Consider the following 20,739-nt stretch of genomic DNA (forward strand, 5'->3'; position numbering starts at 1 on the left):
CTCTTCCCTCCACTAATCCACTTACTCTACTCTACTGATATCTCTTCTATTATCCTTATTATTTTAATTAGCACATATGTATATGCGATACGTTATATGTATATAGACTCTATTTTTGTGGCATAGTAGAGTCATATAGTACAGGAACATGAGAAATGGGAGATATTACTGTAGTTATTTGGGAAAAATAGACTGATACCTCTTCCTCAAAAATAAAGCTATTACAGAGGAAGTAGTTGAGATATGGAAAGAGAACAATTATTTTTTCTTTCTTTTTTTTTTTTTTTTTTGCGGCATTGGGGATTGAACCAGGGGCTCCTTACCATTGAGTCACATCTCCAGACCTTTTTATTTTTATTTAGAGACAGAGTCTTTAAGACTGGCCTACCTCAGTCTTCCAAGTAGGTGGGATTACAGGCATGAGCCACAGCACTGGGCAAGAGAACAGTTCTGATGACATTGTCTATGTAACTGGATCCAACTTCTCCTAGGACTTCAGTCATGAGAACCCTAAGATTTCTTTTCTGCTTAAATCAATCTGAATTTTGCTTTTGTCACTTATAACTGAAAGAGCTTTTGTACTTAGTGTATGTGTGTATAACAAACCACCCCAAAACTCTGTGGTTTAAAACAACAACTTATTATTTATTATGGTTTTGTGGGATGACTGGGCCATTCTTCTGCTGGTTTCACCTAGGCTCACTCATGTAATTGCTGGGATAGAAGGTTCAAGATGGCCACATCACATATGGGACTATTGGGTGGGGGCATCAGTTTTTATCCGTGTGATATTTTGTCCTCCCTAGGATAGACTGACTTCTTTGTATGGAGATAGTGTTCTAAGAGAGTGAAGGTAGAAGCTGCAATGCTTCCTGAGGCCTGAATTCCAGAACTTGTACAGCACAACTTCTGTCCTATTCCTGATTCCAAGCAAGTCATAATGCTCAAGTCAAGAGCGAATTAAGGGGCTGGGGCTGTAGCTCAGTGGCAGAGCACTTGCCTATCACATGTGAGGCACTGGGTTTGATCCTCAGCACCACATAAAAATAAATCAATAAAATAAAGGTATTGTGTCCAATTACAACTAAAAAATATTTTTTAAAAAGAATTTAAACAACACAACAAAGAAAGAGTGAATTAAGGGGCTGGGGCTGTAGCTTAGTGGCAGAGCGCTTGCCTATCACGTGTGAGGCACTGGTTTTGATCCTCAGCAACATATAAAAATAAATAAATAAAATAAAGGTATTGTGTCTATCTACAATTTAAAAAAGAAATTTAAAAAAAAGAGTGAATAAAGAACTCTACTTCATCATAGTAGAGTTACAAAGACTTTGTGGTGATATTTAATCTACCACAGTGTGATAGAGAGCTGAATCATAGGTAGGAACATTGTGGGAATTAGAAGTAGTTATAGGAAGTATGGTACATGTGTAGGCAGGTGACCCAGACTCTTATAGGCATGTTTTCACTGAGGAATCAACAGTTGGTGTGTGATTTCCATTGTGGCTTCTGTGAGGGCCTCATGATGCCATCTACACTTGGCCTCTGATTCGCAGGGGCAACTTTGAGCTAAAGACCTACTATATCTGAGGGACTTCACTTCTTTGAACTTGAGTTCTTCCTCTGTAAAATGGACACGATTGATCACTCCTGCCTCGCAGATTGGCTGTGAGGCTACAGATGAGAATGAGCTTTATAAATTACAGAGTGTGGTTAAACATTATTATCTGCTCTCTGAGGAAGGAATAATCGAGATGGGTCTGGGTAGTCAGAGAGGACAGTAAGCTGGAGACTGATCACACTGGCAGGGAGAAAGTTCTGTATTTCAAGATGAGAAGCTGAGGAATAAGATTATACGTGAACAGAGGTAGAACAGTGACAGACTGTGTCTAGGACAGGTAGGAGAGCCATGTGGTCAGAGGGGAAGCCCCCACTACCCTGGACTCTAGGTTTCTGGGCCCCCCAGGCAGTTGGTCAGTAGCCCCTAAGGTCTCCGAGCTGCAGCCAAGGCTTCTAGCCTCCAAGGATCATCAGAGTCCTGTCCCTACCCAGGCCTGCAAGGCCTCTTCGAGCCACAGGGAGGCGACAGAGGAGGGGAGGGGAGAGGCAATCAGAGAGAGCACCTTCCTCTGGAACCATCAGGATCAGGTCAGCCACCTCCATGTGTTTCCAAGCTTCTCTTTCAACAGCAGGGTGGGGACCCCAGGCTCTAAGCTTGGATCACAGGCCATGTGGCTAAACTGGCTCCTAGTCCTTCCATTCTCTGGGCGGGGGTGTGGGGGTTGATTGATGAATTCCCCTGTGTTCCAGGCTGGGGCTTGGAGCTGCTGGAGACCAGCCTAGTGTGAAGAAGCCCCAGATGGTGACTGGTGGCTGAGACTGACCCCTCCAGGCCAGATCCTGGACAGTCTAGGCCTATGGCCACTTCCCAAACCCTCTCTGTCCTTGGATCCCAGCTGAGGAGAGCAAAAGCCTCTTACTCAAAGGAGTTTGGAAGGAGAGGATCAGGGAAGGCTCAGATTCCCCCAGACTAGCCCTGTGCAACAACCAGTCCAGTCCAACTTGGGAACAGGAAAGGACTCTGATGAGAGTTTGGGAGGGGGACAGAATATGAGCTGGGGGGACATAAACAGCAGGGTTGGCATTAGAACCCAGAGATTCTAGTTCACAGTCCCTCACACTGGTACTATCCAAGATGACACCCATTGGCCACTTGAGGCTAGGTAAATGAAGGCCTGCATCTGAGTGCTAGGCCAAGCAAGGAGACCCAGGCAGGAATCCTGGCCCAGAGGCTCCACTTTGCCATATCCTTACCCCATAGGATACTCTGCCTCTGCCTTGCACTACAGAGAGATAAGAGCGGCAACTGGGAAGAGGGAGAGGCCTTTTTCACATGCCGTGGGGTCCCATGGCATAAGCTCTTCAAAAATAGCTGATGACCTTGACCTTGACTCCTAGATCTATAGTTTACCTCCCTACACCTTCCTTTCCTATCTTTCTTTTTAAAATCTAGCCTCTCTGGTCATGTTGCTTCTCTGGCCTGCCTCCTGATCCTGGCCACATTTCTTGGAACCGTCATTCCTTCCTTTCCTTTCTGATTTGCAGGGGCAACTTTGAGCTAAAGACCTACTATATCTGATCAGCCTAGTGTGTTTCTTCTAGGTATGTTACCCAACCTTGCAATTTCAGAGCTGGCAGGGCTTATGAGCTCACTCCGTCCCAACTCCTACTACCCATTTGGGGATTCTGAGGCTCAGGGTTACTTGGGTTGTTGCTAGTCCAGGGTCACACATCAGGATCAGCAACAGAGCCAGCATGAGGCTTCTGACTTCCAAGTCCATATTTTTCTCCTGTCCTTTGTTCTGCCTATGGTGATTCAGCCTCAGTCTGTCTATTCCTCAAACCAGCAGAGCTTACGTGAGCTTCACTTGGTTCAAAAACATCTGCTGTCAAAGCCTTGTGTGAAACTGCTTCATGGGTTGGCTCTGATACTTTGGACCAGACTGGGGCCAGTTATGAGGCCCATTGGCCAAAGAATGGGGGCTGGAAGGAAGGCTCCAGGAGAGAAAGCAAATCAGATTTGTATCTTATGGCGGCTGGGGGGCTATTGTTGCTCAACATCTTTTCTCCACTCCCACTCCTCTCCCCAACAGCTCCTGGCTAGGGTGATGTCCAGAGAAAACAGAGCTGCTAAACCCCTGCTTACACAGAGAGAAAGGCAGACACGGCATATACACAGGCCCATACACACAGAGAGATATAGAGACATGCGGTAGGAACACGTGCATAACTGCACAGGGCTCTCTGGCATGAAGATTTGCACTGCCACACTATGGGATCATTTCCACAGGAGGCTCTTTCCTCTGAGTGAAAACACAGGTCTCCTCTCATGACTTCCCAGTGTCCAGTCTAGATCCTGCCCCAAATAAGAGCTCAGTGAGGTTATGTGGAAAGAGTGACCCTAGTGTGGTTAGTCCCAGAGACAGACCTTCACCTCCAGGGGCTGGAACAAGGCAGGAAGCCCAGGCCAGGTTGGAAGAGCCTGTGACATGAGGCAGGAGGCAGGAGACTCCTGTTGTGGTCGTCATCTTCTGCTTTCATTTGGGGCTCTATCCTTGTGGCTGGCAATTCTCAAAATATGGTTCAAGAACCAGCAGCTGGGCTAGGGTTCTAGCTCAGTGGTAGCATGGGTAGCAGTGCCTAGCAGGGGTGAGGCACTGGGTTTGTTCCTCAGGACCACATAGAAACAAGCAAATAAATAAAGGTTAAAAAAAAAATAGCAGCTTCCATATCATCTTGGAGCTTGATAGAAATGCAAAGTCTCAGGCCCCACTGAATCAGAAACTCTGAATGTGGGTCCATAAATCTGTGTTTTAACAGCCCTGGGAGTGATCTGAATGCATGTTATAATTAGAGAGCCACTGCCTGAGTCAATGGGCAGCCAACCTCATGCTGATGCCAGAAGAACCAGGGAAGTCCTGGTTCTCACGCCACCTATGGGTGAGGCTGGCTGCTCACATGCTGACGAACGCCCATACCTGACTTCACATCTACTCACTGAGATGTCTGGTCTTTGAGAGTCCACATGCTGGGGATCTGGGGTCCCCATGGGTACAAACCAACACATGGAAGTAGGGAGGGTCAGGTAGAACTTTTTTCACCAAGTGATATTCTGTGTCCTGCACTTCCTTTGTCCCTTATTCCTTTGGAAGTTCCCAGAGGTTCTCTCAGATTAGAGAAGCTGAATAGCTGCCCAACTGAGGCCAGATGCACCCAACTGAGAAGCCATGGTGGCCTGCATGCCTAAGAATGCTTGAAGTATGTGCTAAGGCCAGCAAAGTGCTTTCTCTCTGCAAAGGGGAGCCGGGGCCAGGGGCATGTGGGGGATCAGCAAGCAAAGCTTAGGCAAGAGCGCACCATCCCCAGAGCCCTGAAGTGCTGCCAGATGTAAAATTCTCCTTGGCCCTTTCCCAAGGCTTCTCTCAGTGTCCAACCTACCTCCTGACCCCTGCCTCTCTGTTCTGGCCTGTGGAATGCCAGGCAGCTGCCCATCTGGGCCATCATCAGACCCATGGCATGCCCCCTAAGGATCTAGACATGAAATCCCAGCCTCTGTGAGCTGCAGGGAGTGTGGGGAGGGGAGGGAGTCTCATGCTCAGATCTGGTTTCACTGCTGCTTCCCGTGGCTGGCTGCCACAGGCTGAGCCACCAGCTGTGCTATATAAGGCCCACGCTGGACTGCGGGAGAGGCGGGAGAGGCGAAGATTTGGACCCCCGCTAAGGAGTCCTGCTCAGGACACGGTGAGCTGCACTCCTAATTCTCTTGCCCATCTCTGTACCAAACTGTCTGATTAGCTGCTCCTGGCCTCCCTTGGCCACCCTCTTTCTTTTTCTTTTCTTTCTTTTTTTCTTTTTTCTTTTTCTCTTTGACCCATCATCTTCCAACAGAGAAGACTCTACTTTCTGCTTTGAAACGCTGTCTCTTCTCCAGTTAGCCCTCCCCCAGCCAAGATCAGGGACCTCTCACCCTACCCCATGGCCCCACTCTGGGTCTCTATACCTCTGGTTGCTTTGCTTTCTTCTTGCGGCCAGCCAGTGTGCGTTGTCCAAGAGTTCTGCGGAGCGTGGGTTCAGGGAGCCTGAATGTCAGGGCATTTGCTGGGGAAATGGCGGGACTCTGAGAAACCTCCCTGGGCTGCCAGATGGGAAATGGTTTTTCCACAAGGTGCCTCAGGCCACCTTAGCCTCTCAGACTTGCCTGGAACAGGCTTGGGCTGAGTGCTGTGCAGGCCTGCGGAATGCTCAGGCCCCTGCTCAGCTCCCTGGTGCTTGGGATAAGGCCTGCAACAACTGAAGCAGTGACTTCCCTGAGACTCTGTTCCCTCCTCTAAGAAACAGGTGGGGAGGGGTTAGTGATTTTGGGTCTACAGGGTCTGCAAAGTGGAATTGGTTTGTCCTTCCCCTGGAACATCTGAGTTTTTCCATCTTTTTCTCAGAAAGGAGGCATCTCCCCTTTCCCTCCACACCCTAGATTCTGTGGAGATTGAAGGAAACCAATTTTGAATCTCCAGAAAACTGGTCAGATTCTGATTGGCCAGAGCTCTGGGGAGAGAGAAAAATGTCCTGCCGAGAGCCCAGCCCACACACATCCCACAGTCCCCTAACCTTATTGCCAGGCCTGTTGTCCTCTCCCCACTCTGTAGCCCCTACCCCATGCTCAGCATTTATTGGGGAGCCCTGGCTTCTCACAAGGCACCCTGTCTGCTTTCCCTCAGTTGGCTCCTGGCTGTGGAACTCCCACCCAGGCCCCAACAAAACAGATCAGAATGGGTTCCAGCTGCAGCGCGTGCACATCTGGGAATGTGTTCTTGGAGGTGGTGTGCGAGGCATCTGCGCCCTTCAGCTGCCTGCTATTGCTGGACCACAGTGATCAGGGCCAGGGCTGTACTGTCTTTATATTTAGCCCCCATTCAAGAGTGTGAACCCCACCAAAGTGTAGCAGAACAAAAGGCCCCCAAGCCCAGGTCTTGAAAGTGATTTATTTACAAGTCATCTAGAAGCTGCTGGATGACTTGTAAATAAATCCTGGTCCCTCTCTTGGCAAGGAACCTCTTCACTTTTACTCTTCCTGGTGACCCACCTCTATAAGGACACTGGGTTTGGAAACTGGATCTGCCTCTTTTGAACTCAGATTCTGAGCCTCTGCATCTCCCAAGCTGCTCAGTTTTGCAGCTTGGGGAGATTACTCCCACAAGACTTCATTCTGGCCATCCTTCCATCCTTGACATGTCAAGAAATATTGCACTCAGAAATGTGGGATCTAATAAGCTTTGTTTCTTTGCAGGTCATTGGATCTGAGAAGATTTCCAGGGAACCACATTCCTAAGACAAACTGACTCTGAAACAACCTCACCCATCTCCTGCCACATTCTCACAAGGCCTGGGGAAAAGAATGGTGGGAACAAAGGCCTGGGTGTTCTCCTTGCTGGTCCTGGAAGTCACCTCTGTGTTGGGTACAGGCTAAGTATCTGCTAGCTCCCAAATCCTCCATTTACCATAGTCAAGTCATGTCTGGTCTAGCACCCAATTATGCAAGACACAGGCCCTAAGATCTAAGGCTGTTTAATGGTGTATTCATAATTTGTGCCCTGCTTCCCTCCCCTTCCAAAATTTGAGAAGGTTCTCCATATTAAAACTCACAGAACAGAAACTTTTTAAAAAATTTTTTAACTTGTCTATAGACCTTTATTTATTTATTTATATGTGGTGCGGAGAATCGAACCCAGTGCCTCACACATTCCAGGCAAGTGCGCTACCACTGAGCCCCAGCCCCAGCCCGAGAACAGAAACTTTTAAATGAGAGGGGTGAAGGAAAAAAAGAGAGGAGAGTTATTGCACCTGAGTCCTAAATTTAGTTCTGAGCTTCCTGGCAGCCAGAGCAAAAGGGAGTCACAGGGGATCACTGAATTCTTGGAAGCAGGTTTGGGGGTTGGTCTGATTTTAGTTTCATAAAAATTCTTCTGTTCTAAAGCTCAGTTTCATTTAGACCCCACAGCCAAATTTCACAGAAACTCCAGAACCCCTCTGTTCTTCTTGTCCTCTTGACCCCATCCTCTGAAAAATTTGAACTCTGAAAAAAACAAGCAGAGAGAAGTTGCCTGATGGAACTGCAGACTTCCTGCGGCAGTAGAGCTCCTGCATGCTATTTCCCACCTCTCCCTCTCTCCTGATTTCTAACTATATACTCAGATAATGGGGGAAAAAAATCTCAACCCCCCTTTTTAAAGCTCTATGCCCTGCAGGCTTTTTGACCACAGATGCAGGAACAAAGGCTGTCTCAGCATAGCGCCAACCCCTGTGTGCACCCGCCTTGCTCTTCCACCCTGACAGCTGCTGTTTGTGAAGATGATTAACATTCAACCATCGGAGGGGAAATCAGATTAGGTTGATTAAAAGAGCTTCTATCACCCCAGTTAAGCAGCACAGAGAATTCTGACTTGGCTCCCCGCCTGGGAGTTAATTGCCTTTCAAGGCTTTCTAGCCTTTCTCCTTCTATTCCAGAGCCCCCAACCCAGCCTCACATGGAGGAGGGCTTGGAAATGCCCATGACCTGAGGACCCTGTATTTATCCTCAGACAGACCAGCCAAGTCGAGGTCAGAAAAATTGAGGACTACTGACCCAGTTAAGCCATGAATCCTCTATGGGAGGGTGGACTCCCAAAGCCCAACTGCCAAAGGAAGGGGAATGGATGTCCATTGTGCCGGGCATTGAGCTAACAGAGTTGCTCACACTTATTCTGTGCACACCGGGGTGCCAGGCATTGTTCTAGGTGGATTTTATGAATGAACATTTGTAATCCCCACAATCTCCTTAGGCAGGAACTGCTATCATCCTCATTTTTTAAGGAGAGAACACGGGGCCAGATGGGTTAAGTAGCTTGCCAATGTCACGCAGTTAGGAGGTGGCAGAGGCTTCAAAGCTCCTGCTCTGTCTTTGTACACTTCAGAGATGTTGATGTTTTAAGTCATGGAATCCTCATGCCAGAATCACACAATGAGGTGGGAATTAACGTCTCCATTTTACAGTTGAGAAAGATAAGGCTCAGTTTTGCCAAAAGATAGGTAGAGACACCAAAGCAGGAGTCCCAGCCCATTGGCTGCCCAGCAGTTTCTGCTTACCCATTTCTAGAACATGAGTGAAAAGGGAACTACCATTCATGGAGCACGCCCTACTTGCCAGTTCCCTTTCCATTTATTATTACCCTGAATAATGCACCATAATCACTTATGAGGTAGTGATTATTAATGCATTTCTATTTTAGGGGGAAACAGGTGCAGAGGAATGAAGACTTTCTGAGGTGGCTCAGCTGTGAGTGGTGCAGTGGTGAAGCCCCATGGCCAGGACTCATGCCGCACCCACCACACCACACAGCTTCCCTGTGTCTTAAGAGACCCCTCATTAGTCCTGGACCCTCACTCAGCCTTTTCTCCTTCTGACCCTCAGGGAGGCAGACGATGCTGACTCAGTCAGTGAGAAGAGTCCAAACTGGGAAGAGGACCCCCAGCACCTTTTCTAAGCCTGCTGATCCCCTGGAGAGTGAGTTGTGGCTGGAGCAGGGAAGGCCTGGAGGACTGGGGTCTCTACTGAGCTTACTAAGTGAATCTCTGAAACCAGGGTGTGACACTTTCATGTTAACTCACTTTTTGTGGGGACTGGGGATTGAAACCAGGGACACTTTGCTACTGAACTACGTGCCCAGTTCTTTTTATTTTTTAATTTTGAAACAGGGTCTCACTAAGTTGCTCAGTCTTTCTAAGTTGCTGATGCTGGTCTTGAATTTGTGATCTTCCTGCTTTAGCATCCTGATTTGTTAGGACGACAGGCATGTGCCACTGCACCTGGTTGTGTAAATTCCCTTTTACAAGGCATTTGGCTTACATCTCTGTCCAGACAAATAAATAGCATAGGACAGCTAAGAATAAGGAAGCTACCTATTTTATTTTTTTTTTATTATTATTTTTTTTAATATTTATTTTTTAGTTTTTTTTTTTAGTTCTCGGCGGACACAACATCTTTGTTGGTATGTGGTGCTGGGGATCGAACCCGGGCCGCACACATGCCAGGCGAGCGCGCTACCGCTTGAGCCACATCCCCAGCCCAAAGCTACCTATTTTATTCTAAGATTGCTGCAGAGCTTCCTGGAGCCAGAGCACAGGCAGGTGGGGGGGGGGCAGGAGGATGGAGAGATAGCAGGAGCTTAGCCTTGCTAAGGGGATTTTAAGCCAGAGAGTAATGTGGTCCAAGCCACATAGAGAAAGCACACCCCAACTGCAGTTTGAGGAGGGGTAAGATGGGGTAGAAGGAGAACCTTGAGGTAGAGAGACCAGCAGGAAGTTACTGCCATGGCTCCTCCAGACCGATGGAGGACTGTGCCTTGCAGATACAGAGGGGATGGAGAGATACTGGTGAGACAAATATGGCAGGTCCTGAAATGATGAGGTGGCTGGGTGGGTGAGAGGTATCAGGGAGGACCCCAGTTGAGCAGGAAAGGAGAACTGGAGCTCACTGTGCCTCTAGAGATAGCTCTTCCCCACCCAACTCTCTTAGGTCCAGGTGAGTGGACAACATGGTTCAACATTGACCACCCTGGCGGACAGGGTGACTATGAGCGGCTGGATGCCATTCGCTTCTATTATGGAGATCGTCTGTGTGCCCGTCCCCTGAAGCTAGAAGCTCGGACCACTGACTGGATACCTGCGGGCAGCACTGGCCAGGTGGTCCATGGTAGTCCCCGTGAGGGCTTCTGGTGCCTTAACAGAGAGCAGCGTCCTGGCCAGAACTGTTCAAATTACACTGTGCGCTTCCTTTGCCCACCAGGTGAGTCTGAAGGACTCCTACCCACTACCTCCCCCTCCAGTGTCGACACTGGGAGAGGTCACGACCTGCCTCTGGACGCAGGAACTCTGACCATCACACACCATGCGTCCAACTCAGAAGTGCCATCAGCTCCCAAATATTGTTCTGTATTCATGGGAGCCCTCCGGTTACCCCATTGTATTGTGCTTGTGTGGCTCAGTGGTGAAGAGCATAGTCTCTGGAGTTGGGCTGCTGGGATTTGAATCCAGAACCTACCGTGAGGAACTGTGTTCCCTAGACAAATTTTCTAATGTTCTCTCATCCATTGTCTCATATGTAAGACAAGGGTACCGGTAAATCTTTATGGGGTTTTGTTTGTTTGGGTGCTGGAAATTCAACCCAGGGTTGCTTAACCACCGAGCCACATCCCCAGTCCTTTTTATTTTTTATTTTATTTTTTATGTTTTTTTTAAAAAAATTTTTTAGTATTAAAAATATGGACACAATATCTTTATATTTATTTATTTTTATGTGGTGCTGAGGATCAAAACCTGTGCCTCATACATGCTAGGTAAGAGCTCTACAATGGAGCTACAACCCCAGGCCCAGTCCTTTTTTATTTTTTTACTTTGAGATAGGGTCTTGCTAAGTTGCTTAGAGCATTGCTAAGTTGCTTAGAACGTTGCTAAGTTGCTGAGGCTGGCTTAGAACTGTGGTCCTCCTGCCTTGGTCTCTCAAGTCTCTGGGAATATGCCACTGTGCCTGGGCTTCATAGGGTTTTTTATGAGGATTAAATGAAATAATGAATGTAGAGGACTGAACTCAGATTCACCAAGTGTTAGTTTCTGGTTTTGCTCCTATGCCATGCTAGTTATCCACATTATTTGAACTTGACAACTGACCTTAGAGGCCTATCACCTGTCTTGACAGGTTGCATGAGGTGTAGAGAGGTTAGGTAACTCTTTACGATTACACAGCCTATAAGTACAGAGCAGGGATTTGAATCCTGTCTGTGTTTGCAGAGTCCAGCTTCTTTACACTCTCCCACCCCTGCACTGGATAATTCAGTTGTTAGTGATGGTCAGCTGCAGGCCTGCTTGCTTTTGTTTTGAGGTTTATTTGTTTGTTTTGGTATCTGGTATTGAACCCAGAGGTGCTTAACTACTGAGCCACATCCCCAGCCCTTTTTTATATTTTATTTAGAGACAGGGTCTTGCTAAGTTGCTTAGGGGCTTGTTAAATTGTTGAGGCTGGCTTTGAACTCACGATCCTTCTGCCTCAGCCTCCCCAGCCACTGGGATTATAGGCGTGTGCCTCGGCACTCGGCCTGTTTTTACATACTGGAACCCAGGGATGATCTACTACTAAGCTAGATCCCCAGCCCTTTTTTAATTTTTATTTTGAGACAGGCTCTCCCTAAGTTGCTGAGGCTTGAACTTGCAATCCTCTTGCCTCAGCTTCTCAATTCACAGGGACCACCATGCCAATTGTAGTCCTGCTAACTTTGGATAGGCACCTTCCCCCCTGGGGATCTGCTAGTCCACATAATCTGATGCCACATCAAGTGGTAGTAGTGTTCTTCTGGGTAAGATCAGAGCCCTCATTCTTGCACACAGGCCTCAGACAAGAGGTAAGGAGGATGGGGAGTAGGGGGCTGGATGTTGGAGTCATTGCAGGCCAGAGCCTGTGGGCAGAAAGCACATGGCTGTTTCCACACCGGTGGAGAAGGAAGCTGGTGCTGCCCTCAGGGAGCATATCAAATCCCAGTGTTTGACCCAGCAAGCCCCACTCAGGACCATCCTAACCCATATGGTGCCTTTGCACAAATTAGAGACACTACTTCTTCAAGATTTTGACTTCCCTATGTTGGAAAAATCATTACAATAAAAATAAATATCAGTGACATCTACTGTGTAAATGGGGGCCTGTCTCTCCTTACCAGATAGAAAAAACAGCCTCAGGATCAGGTTTCCTGACAGAGTCCCCTTGGGAGGGGAGGAAAGTCAGATTATCTGCTGATCAATTTGCAGGGTCCCTGCGCCAAGACACAGAGCGCATCTGGAGCCCTTGGTCACCCTGGAGCAAGTGCTCAGCTCCCTGTGGTCACACTGGAGTCCAGACTCGCACACGCACCTGTTTGGCAGAGTCGGTGTCACTATGCGATGAGGCTACTGAAGAGGGCCAGCTCTGTGTGAGCCAGGCCTGTCCAGGTACCACCCTCCTTTCTGGCACTGGGCAGGGTGTGGTGGGTGAGGTCAAGAGAGCATAGAAAGATGGGTTAGAGGGTCAGTCTGAGATAGATTCTTTCATTCACTCATCAAGTATTAATTGAATATCTATTATGTGCTCCAAGGCGGGATATAGAGAGTAATTAGGAACACAGAACAAGGTCAGTAATTACAGCTTAGAGGAATACGGAGAAGCTCCTTTGAGGAGGTGTCTTGGGCTTAGTTTTAAAGGATAGGTAGGAATTAGTTGTGCAGGCTGATAAGGAAGGATAACAAAGGCCTAAGGAAGAAGGGGAGCACATGTGAATCTGCAGGCTGGGAAGTACTGAGGGAGGGCCCCAATCCATATGAACCCTGCTAATGTGACTTCTTGTCCCACAGCCTGTGACCTGACCTGCTCCATGGGCCAGGTGAATGCTGACTGTGATGCCTGCATGTGTCAGGACTTCATGCTTCATGGGGCTGTCTTCCTTCCTGGGGGTGCCCCAGCCTCAGGGGCCACTGTCTACCTGCTGACCAAGACGCCTAAGATGCTGACCAAGACAGACAGCCAGGGGAGGTTTCAAGTCCCTGGCTTGTGCCCTGATGGTAAAAGCACCCTGAAGATCATGAAGACCAAGTTTGCCCCTATTGTGCTCACAATACCCAAGAGTCATCTGAAGACAGCCACCATCAATGCAGAGTTCATGAGAGCAGGTACCTAAGTTCTCTGAGGTTGGGTGAGTGAGGAGGGGTGACATGCTAAGACTGGCTTTCCAGCTTACTCAGAGTAAAACCCCAAATCCTTACTATGGCCCACGAGGCTCTAAATCATCTAGTTCTCCCTTATTTCTTTTTTTTTTTTTTTAAATATTTATTTACTTATTTAGTTAGTTAGTTTTTAGCGGACACAAAATCTTTATTTGTATGTGGTGCTGAGGATCGAACCCAGGCTGCACACATGCCAGGCGCTACCACTTTAGCCACATCCCCAGCCCCTCTCCCTTATTTCTTTATTTTTCCTCTCCTAGTACTCCCCCCATATGGAGTCACTCTACTCTCTAGCCAAACTGGCCTCCTGGCAAATATAGACATACTCTTACCTCAAATGCAAAGGCTTGCATTTGCTGTGTGGACTCTGTAGCATGTTCTTCCCCCAGATATTGGTAGGTTCTTTTCCCTGGCTACATTATCCAAAATTATAGTACAGTGTAAGGTTTGGAAGTCATAGACAGAGGAGATTGGGGAGCTCAGAAATGGTGCAGAATGGTAAAAAACAAACAAACCAAAAAAAAAAAAACAAAAAACTGCTGGAGGCAGCAGAATGGGAATATTGTGCTATTCAAAACCACTAGTTTTGTTCCAACTGTAGTACTTGGGAATCATGGCAGGCACAAGGTCCACCTACATGCTGCTTGACAGGCCATAGGAACAAGCAGTGATAAATGCCTATTATCTCAGTGGCTCAGGAGGCTGAGGCAGGAGAATCACAAATTCAAAGCCAGCCTCAGCAACTTAACAAGGCCCTAAGCAACTTAGCAAGACCCTGTCTCAAAGTATAAAAAATTGGTGGGTATGCAGCTCAGTGGTTAAGTGTCCCTGGGTTCAATCAATCCCTGGTTTAAAAAAAAAAAAAAAAAAAAAGGAAGGGAGGAAGGGAGGGAGGGAGGGAGGAGAAAAAAACAAAAACAGGCTGAGGGGTGGAAGCAGTAGACTTTATTCTAGACTGGTTCCCTTAGCTATTCAGACCATTAGAGATGGGCCTGAGGTGGAGGGTGAAGCCATATAATTTGAACACCATCTGGGACCCTGAGAAAGCAAGGCTCTTAGAACCTGTGACAAAGAAAAAAATCCAAACACTGTTTTTCATCTTCTGTCCCAGAGACTCCGTACATCGTGACGAACCCAGAGACAAAAGCACGGAGAGTTGGGCAGAGCGTGTCCCTGTGCTGTAAGGCCACAGGCAAGCCCAGTCCCGACAAGTATTTCTGGTGTGTATTTTGCAGTTACTCTTCCCAGTTTTCTTTTTGGAAACAAGAGGTTTCTTGCAGTGGGTCAGGGATTAATAATAGTAACCAATAAGCCAGGTGCAGTGGCGTATGCCTGTAATCCCAGAGGCTTGGGAGGCTGAGGCAGGAGGATTGCAAGTTTGAAGCCAGCCTCAACAAAAGCAAGGTGCTAAGCAACTCAGGGAGACCCTGTCTCTAAATGAAATACAAAATAGGGTTGGGGATGAGGCTCAGTGGTTGAGTGTCCCTGGGTTCAATCCCTGGTATCCCAACCCCCCCCCCCCCAAAAAAAGAAAAAAACAGAAACCAATAGAATAAAGTTCTAAGTAAGGTAGCCTTGATATTTGTGTTTACAAATGGGAACCTGCAGGGTTGAGGCTGCCTAGACCACTGGCAAGCCCTCTTGTACCCTCAAACTTGTGGTCCCCCAGATCATTGCTGGTCTCAGGGTCCTTGACCTGCATGTGCTGAGGACACAGTACAGGTTCCTCAATCCCTCTTTCCCCAGTAAAAACAAACAGTTTCAGAAGCCCCAAGAGCTGGAGTCTTTTACCTCCACAAACATTTTATAGCCACTACCTTGTTTGACAATCCCAACAATTCTCTGAGGTCAGTTGGAAGCTAAAGCAGGAAGCTACAGCTCAGAGAGATGAGAGACGATTTGTCCAAGGATCCACAACCAGTTAAATGGCAGGCCTGGGACTTCAAACCAATCCCTTTGACCTAAGCCAATCAGTGCTCTTGAGGCATGTCACAGCTGATGTTGATGTCTACAGGAATCCATTTGCTATTTGTCTCCCTGACTCCTTGCTCCTGGGACTATCCTTAGATATACCTGCCCTCCCACTGCCCACTCCTACTCTACTCCTTCATCACTCACAGGTACCACAATGACACATTGCTGGACCCCTCCCTCTACAAGCATGAGAGCAAGCTGGTGCTGAAGAACCTGCAGCAGGACCAGGCTGGGGACTACTTTTGCAAGGCACAGAGTGATGCTGGGGCTGCAAAGTCCCAGGTTGCCCAGCTGACTGTCATAGGTAAGAGCCTAAGTCTGGGTCCTGAATCTGCAATGAGGCTCACTGAACACCCACTGAGCATAAGTAGGAAGTAAAAGCTCAGGCTTTTGTGAGCTGTGCAAAGTGCCATGCCTTCTGGTACACAGACCTGATGGCACAGACCTGATTCCTGCTGTCACAGAGCCACCATTTGAGGAGGGGTGAAGAAATGTAAATGAGACAAACAAGTAGCAGGGATTGAACCCAGGTACACTTTACCACTAAGCTATATCCCCAATCCCTTTAATTTTGAGACAGGGTCTTGCTAGGTTGCTAAGTCTAGTCTTGAACTTGCAATCCTCCTGCCTCAGCCTCCCGAGTGTCTGGATTACAGGCATGGGGCTGTGGATGCTAGCAGGGAGAGACCTGATTTCCAGGTGGCTGCTTTCAGTTGGAGCTTCAGTAATGGTTTTCAGTCTTGGCTTTCCTTTGGCACCACCTATTGAGAGTTTCAAAAATTACTGATTTCTCTGCCTTACCCCTAGAGAGTCTGATTTAATTTGGGATATGGCCTGAGCATGCATGATTAAAAAACTGCCCCAGTAATTCTAATTTGCAGCCCATGTTTGAATCCCTGGTCTTAAAGAATTGGCAGTTACTGTGTGTAGAGGTATACAGATGAAGGGTCTGGCATGGGCAAAGGTACAGAAGTGGGGAACTGAGGGGGCTTTATAAGAAACAGTGACCTGATTATAGTTGGCTTCTAGAAGAGAACTGGAGGGAAAGAAATTCAAAGCCAAAGATCTATCAAAAACCTGCCCTTGAAAAGTGAGGGAGAAAGAGGATATCTTAGTAATTGGCCAAAACAAAACAAAACAAAACAAGAGGCAGAGAGAATTTATTGGAGGAATTCTGGAATACTTCACAGACTCCAAGAAAATTGAGCAACAGGCAAAACAAAAATTTGGACCTCAGCAAAGACATGGAGCCCCCAGCAGTGGTTCCCAGCTCATCTCACCAATGCTTCCTGTTTTGCCCAGTGATTTTTTAAAAAATACTATCTTAACTATTCCACAGTTCAATTTATAGAGAGTAACAACATATAATTTCCAAATATATATGTGCATGGCCTTAACTACGAAATATAGGAAAAATAAAGAGAAAGTAATTTTAACATAAAATAGTAATATTTTGATATCTAAATGCTTTGGCACATTGACTTGAGAAGATAATCCAAGAGGTCAGACATTTGTACTTATATCCAGAGTCACCATGAATTGATAGCTACAAATGTTGATGGATACAGAAGTATCATTTTGGTGGTTCATAGTCCTTGGGTAATGCTGTTGTAGGGATGTAATTTTCCTGATATAAGGAACAATTCTTGGTGTTGTTCCAAGCTAAACAAAGTGCAGTCTCAGACTGATTTATATGGTAGTTGCATTCTTGAAAAATTCAGTGTATTGGAGCCATGTAAAAAATACCAGGCTAAAATCCTTTTAAACAGGGTTTCTACCTTTGTGAATGTCTCATAGGATATGTGAAAGTCATGCAGGATGCAGAATATTTTTTTATGCAGTAAAGTGCCAGGCATTGCCGGACCTAGAGCATCAGAAGCCATGCCCACCATATGCCAGTAGTGCCCCCAATTTTGGTGATGACTACAATACCCTCACACATGTTCAAGACCTCTCTATTGAGAACCACTACTCTAGTGACGTCAGCAACCAATTCCATTTCCCCATCTATAAAATGATATTTGTGGGCTGGGGTTGTGGCTCAGTGGTGGAGCGTTTGTCTTGCATGCTTGGGGACTGGGTTCGATACTCAGCGCCACATAAATAAATAAAAATAAAGGCATTGTGCCCATCTACAACTAAAAAAAAAGTCTTCAAAAAATGAGATTTTAATGGTTGTTCCATCTCCCTCAGAGAGTTCTGTCAGAGATATGGCTATCCCAAGGATATTACAAAGGATTGTCCTTTGGAAACTGAGAAGAGGTGGCAATGAGGTACTCGGTATAGGGTATGAACTTCCACTTTAACATCTCCACATTTCTTCTTTAGCACTTGATGAGAGTCCCTGCAACCCAACCCCTGAGAGCTATCTTATCCGGCTTCCCCATGACTGCTTCCAGAATGCCACCAACTCCTTCTACTATGATGTGGGCCGCTGCCCAGTCAAGACCTGTGCAGGGCAGCAGGATAATGGGATCAGGTGCCGGGATGCTGTGGAGAACTGCTGTGGCATCTCCAAAACTGAGGAGAGGGAGATCCAGTGCAGTGGATATACGCTGCCCACCAAAGTGGCCACAGAGTGCAGCTGCCAGCGGTGTACAGAGACCCGGAGCATTGTGCGGGGACGTGTCAGTGCTGCTGACAACGGGGAGCCCATGCGCTTTGGCCATGTTTACATGGGGAACAGCCGTGTGAGCATGACTGGTTACAAGGGCACTTTCACCCTCCATGTCCCCCAGGACACTGAGAGGCTGGTGCTCACTTTTGTGGACAGGCTGCAGAAATTTGTCAACACTACCAAAGTGCTGCCCTTCAACAGGAAGGGGAGTGCTGTGTTCCATGAGATCAAGATGCTCCGCCGGAAAGAGCCCATCACTCTGGAAGCCACGGAGACCAATATCATCCCTCTGGGGGAGGTGGTTGGAGAAGACCCTGTGGCGGAACTGGAGATCCCAGCCCAGAGTTTCTACAGGCAGAATGGAGAGCCCTACATGGGAAAAGTGAAGGCCAGTGTGACCTTCCTGGATCCCCGGAATATTTCCACAGCCACAGCTACCCAGAGTGACCTGAACTTCATCAATGATGAAGGAGATACCTTCCCTCTTCGGACATATGGCATGTTCTCTGTGGACTTCACAGATGAGGCCAACTCAGAGCCACTTAATGCTGGCAAGGTGAAGGTCCACCTTGACTCGACCCAGGTCAAGATGCCAGAGCACGTGCCCACAATGAAACTCTGGTCCCTCAACCCAGACACAGGGCTGTGGGAGGAAGAAGGCGATTTCAAATTTGAAAGCCAAAGGAGGAACAAAAGGGAAGAAAGAACCTTCCTGGTGGGCAACATGGAGATCCGTGAGAGGAGGCTCTTTAACCTGGATGTCCCTGAAAGCAGGAGGTGCTACATCAAGGTGAGGGCCTACCGGAGCGAGAGGTTCTTGCCCAGTGAGCAAATCCAAGGGGTTGTAGTCTCTGTGATCAATCTGGAGCCCAGAACTGGCTTCTCATCCAACCCGAGGGCCTGGGGTCGCTTTGACAGTGTCATCACAGGCCCCAATGGGGCCTGTCTGCCTGCCTTCTGTGATGACCAGTCCCCTGATGCCTACTCTGCCTATGTCTTGGCAAGCCTGGCAGGGGAGGAACTGGAAGCAGTGGAGTCTGCTCCTAAATTCAACCCAAATGCCATTGGTGTCCCTCAGCCCTACCTCAATAAGCTCAAGTACCGTCGGACAGATCACGAGGACCCACGGGTCAAAAAGACAGCTTTCCAGATCAGCATGGCCAAGCCAAGGCCCAACTCAGCTGAGGAGAGCAATGGGCCTATCTATGCCTTTGAGAACCTCCGGGCATGTGAGGAGGCCCCACCCAGTGCAGCCCACTTTCGGTTCTACCAGATTGAGGGGGATCATTATGACTACAACACAGTTCCCTTCAATGAAGATGACCCTATGAGCTGGACTGAAGACTACCTGGCATGGTGGCCCAAGCCAATGGAGTTCAGGGCATGCTACATCAAGGTAAAGATTGTGGGGCCAGTGGAGGTGAATGTGCGATCACGTAACATGGGGGGCACTCACCGGCGGACCGTGGGGAAGCTGTATGGAATCCGAGATGTGAGGAGTACTCGGGACAGGGACCAGCCCAATGTCTCATCTGCTTGTCTGGAGTTCAAGTGCAGTGGGATGCTCTATGACCAGGACCGTGTGGACCGAACACTGGTGAAGATCATCCCCCAGGGAAGCTGCCATCGAGCTAGTGTAAACTCCATGCTACATGAGTACCTGGTCAACCACCTACCCTTGGCAGTCAACAATGATACTAGTGAGTACACCATGCTGGCACCCCTGGACCCACTGGGACACAACTATGGCATCTATACCGTTACAGACCAGGACCCTCGCGTGGCCAAGGAGATTGCACTTGGCAGGTGCTTTGATGGCACATCGGATGGCTCCTCCAGAATCATGAAGAGCAACGTGGGAGTGGCCCTCACCTTTAACTGTGCAGAGAGGCAAGTGGGCCGTCAGAGTGCTTTCCAGTACCTCCAAAGCACCCCGGCCCGGTCGCCTGCTGCAGGCACTGTGCAAGGAAGGGTGCCCTCAAGGAGGCAGCAGCGGGCAAGTAGGGGAGGCCAGCGCCGGCGTGTAGGGGTGGCCTCTCTGAGGATTCCTGGAGTTGCTCAACAGCCTCTGAGCAACTAAGTCTTGTGGTTCTTCATACTTTTCTCCCCCCACCTCACGTGACAGCCATTGTGAGACTGATGCACAAACTGTCACTCAGTTAATTTAAACACATCTGTTTTGGTGCAATTTGCTTGTTTGTTTCTTCATGCCTTTACTTGTTGTCTTTGTCCCATGACACTGATTGGCACATAGCCCCCAAAATGACAAATAAAGCCTCTGTGTGCTATGTGACATCTTGACATCTGCCATGGGAAACAAGAAATTGGCCACTGGTAAAACCCTGTATCTTTGACTGTTCTTCATTGAGTGCCATTAATGCAAGTGTACTTCCTTTTCTTTTAGCGTGTTTTGCTCACCTCTGCAATAATGATAATCTATGCTGAAGATCAAATAACCAATATAAAGCATATTTCTTGGCCATGCTGTGCAAGATGTAAGCGAGGCCTCCTTCACAATTCATATAAATAAGTGGCGGTGAAATAAAGAAATAAACTATAATGTTTTTACTTGAAATGTAAAGAACTTATTTATTACTTTGCTGAATTTGGAACTCTAGTACACAAAGTTAGGCTATTGAAATAGGATAGTCATAGTTCCTCTACCAACTCCTAAAAGATATCTCCTTGTATCCTTAGCCATACTAGGTTGATAGTTGTGTCTCCTTCATATTTGCTTTTACTCTTGCTCATGGCAGATGTCAATAAATGTACACTGTGAACTTTGATTCTGAGGCCACTGTTCTGTCTTTTAA

General features: G+C 47.7%; 1 protein-coding gene across 1 annotated transcript in view; it reads left to right on the forward strand.

Moving 5' to 3' along the window:
* Cilp (cartilage intermediate layer protein) overlaps positions 1–20,501 on the forward strand; it is a 59,981-nt gene extending 39,480 nt beyond the window's left edge. The window contains exons 2-9 of the mRNA XM_078049471.1: positions 6,845–7,013; positions 9,005–9,097; positions 10,109–10,378; positions 12,388–12,567; positions 12,967–13,281; positions 14,447–14,555; positions 15,456–15,613; positions 17,638–20,501. Of these exons, the coding sequence (XP_077905597.1) occupies positions 6,953–7,013; positions 9,005–9,097; positions 10,109–10,378; positions 12,388–12,567; positions 12,967–13,281; positions 14,447–14,555; positions 15,456–15,613; positions 17,638–20,006 (3,555 nt within the window). The 5' untranslated portion in view covers positions 6,845–6,952 and the 3' untranslated portion in view covers positions 20,007–20,501. The remainder of the gene's footprint in view (positions 1–6,844; positions 7,014–9,004; positions 9,098–10,108; positions 10,379–12,387; positions 12,568–12,966; positions 13,282–14,446; positions 14,556–15,455; positions 15,614–17,637) is intronic.
* Positions 20,502–20,739: the final 238 nt, after the last annotated feature.

This window comes from Ictidomys tridecemlineatus, chromosome 5, assembly GCF_052094955.1.
Source record: "Ictidomys tridecemlineatus isolate mIctTri1 chromosome 5, mIctTri1.hap1, whole genome shotgun sequence".
Lineage (NCBI taxonomy): Eukaryota > Metazoa > Chordata > Mammalia > Rodentia > Sciuridae > Ictidomys > Ictidomys tridecemlineatus.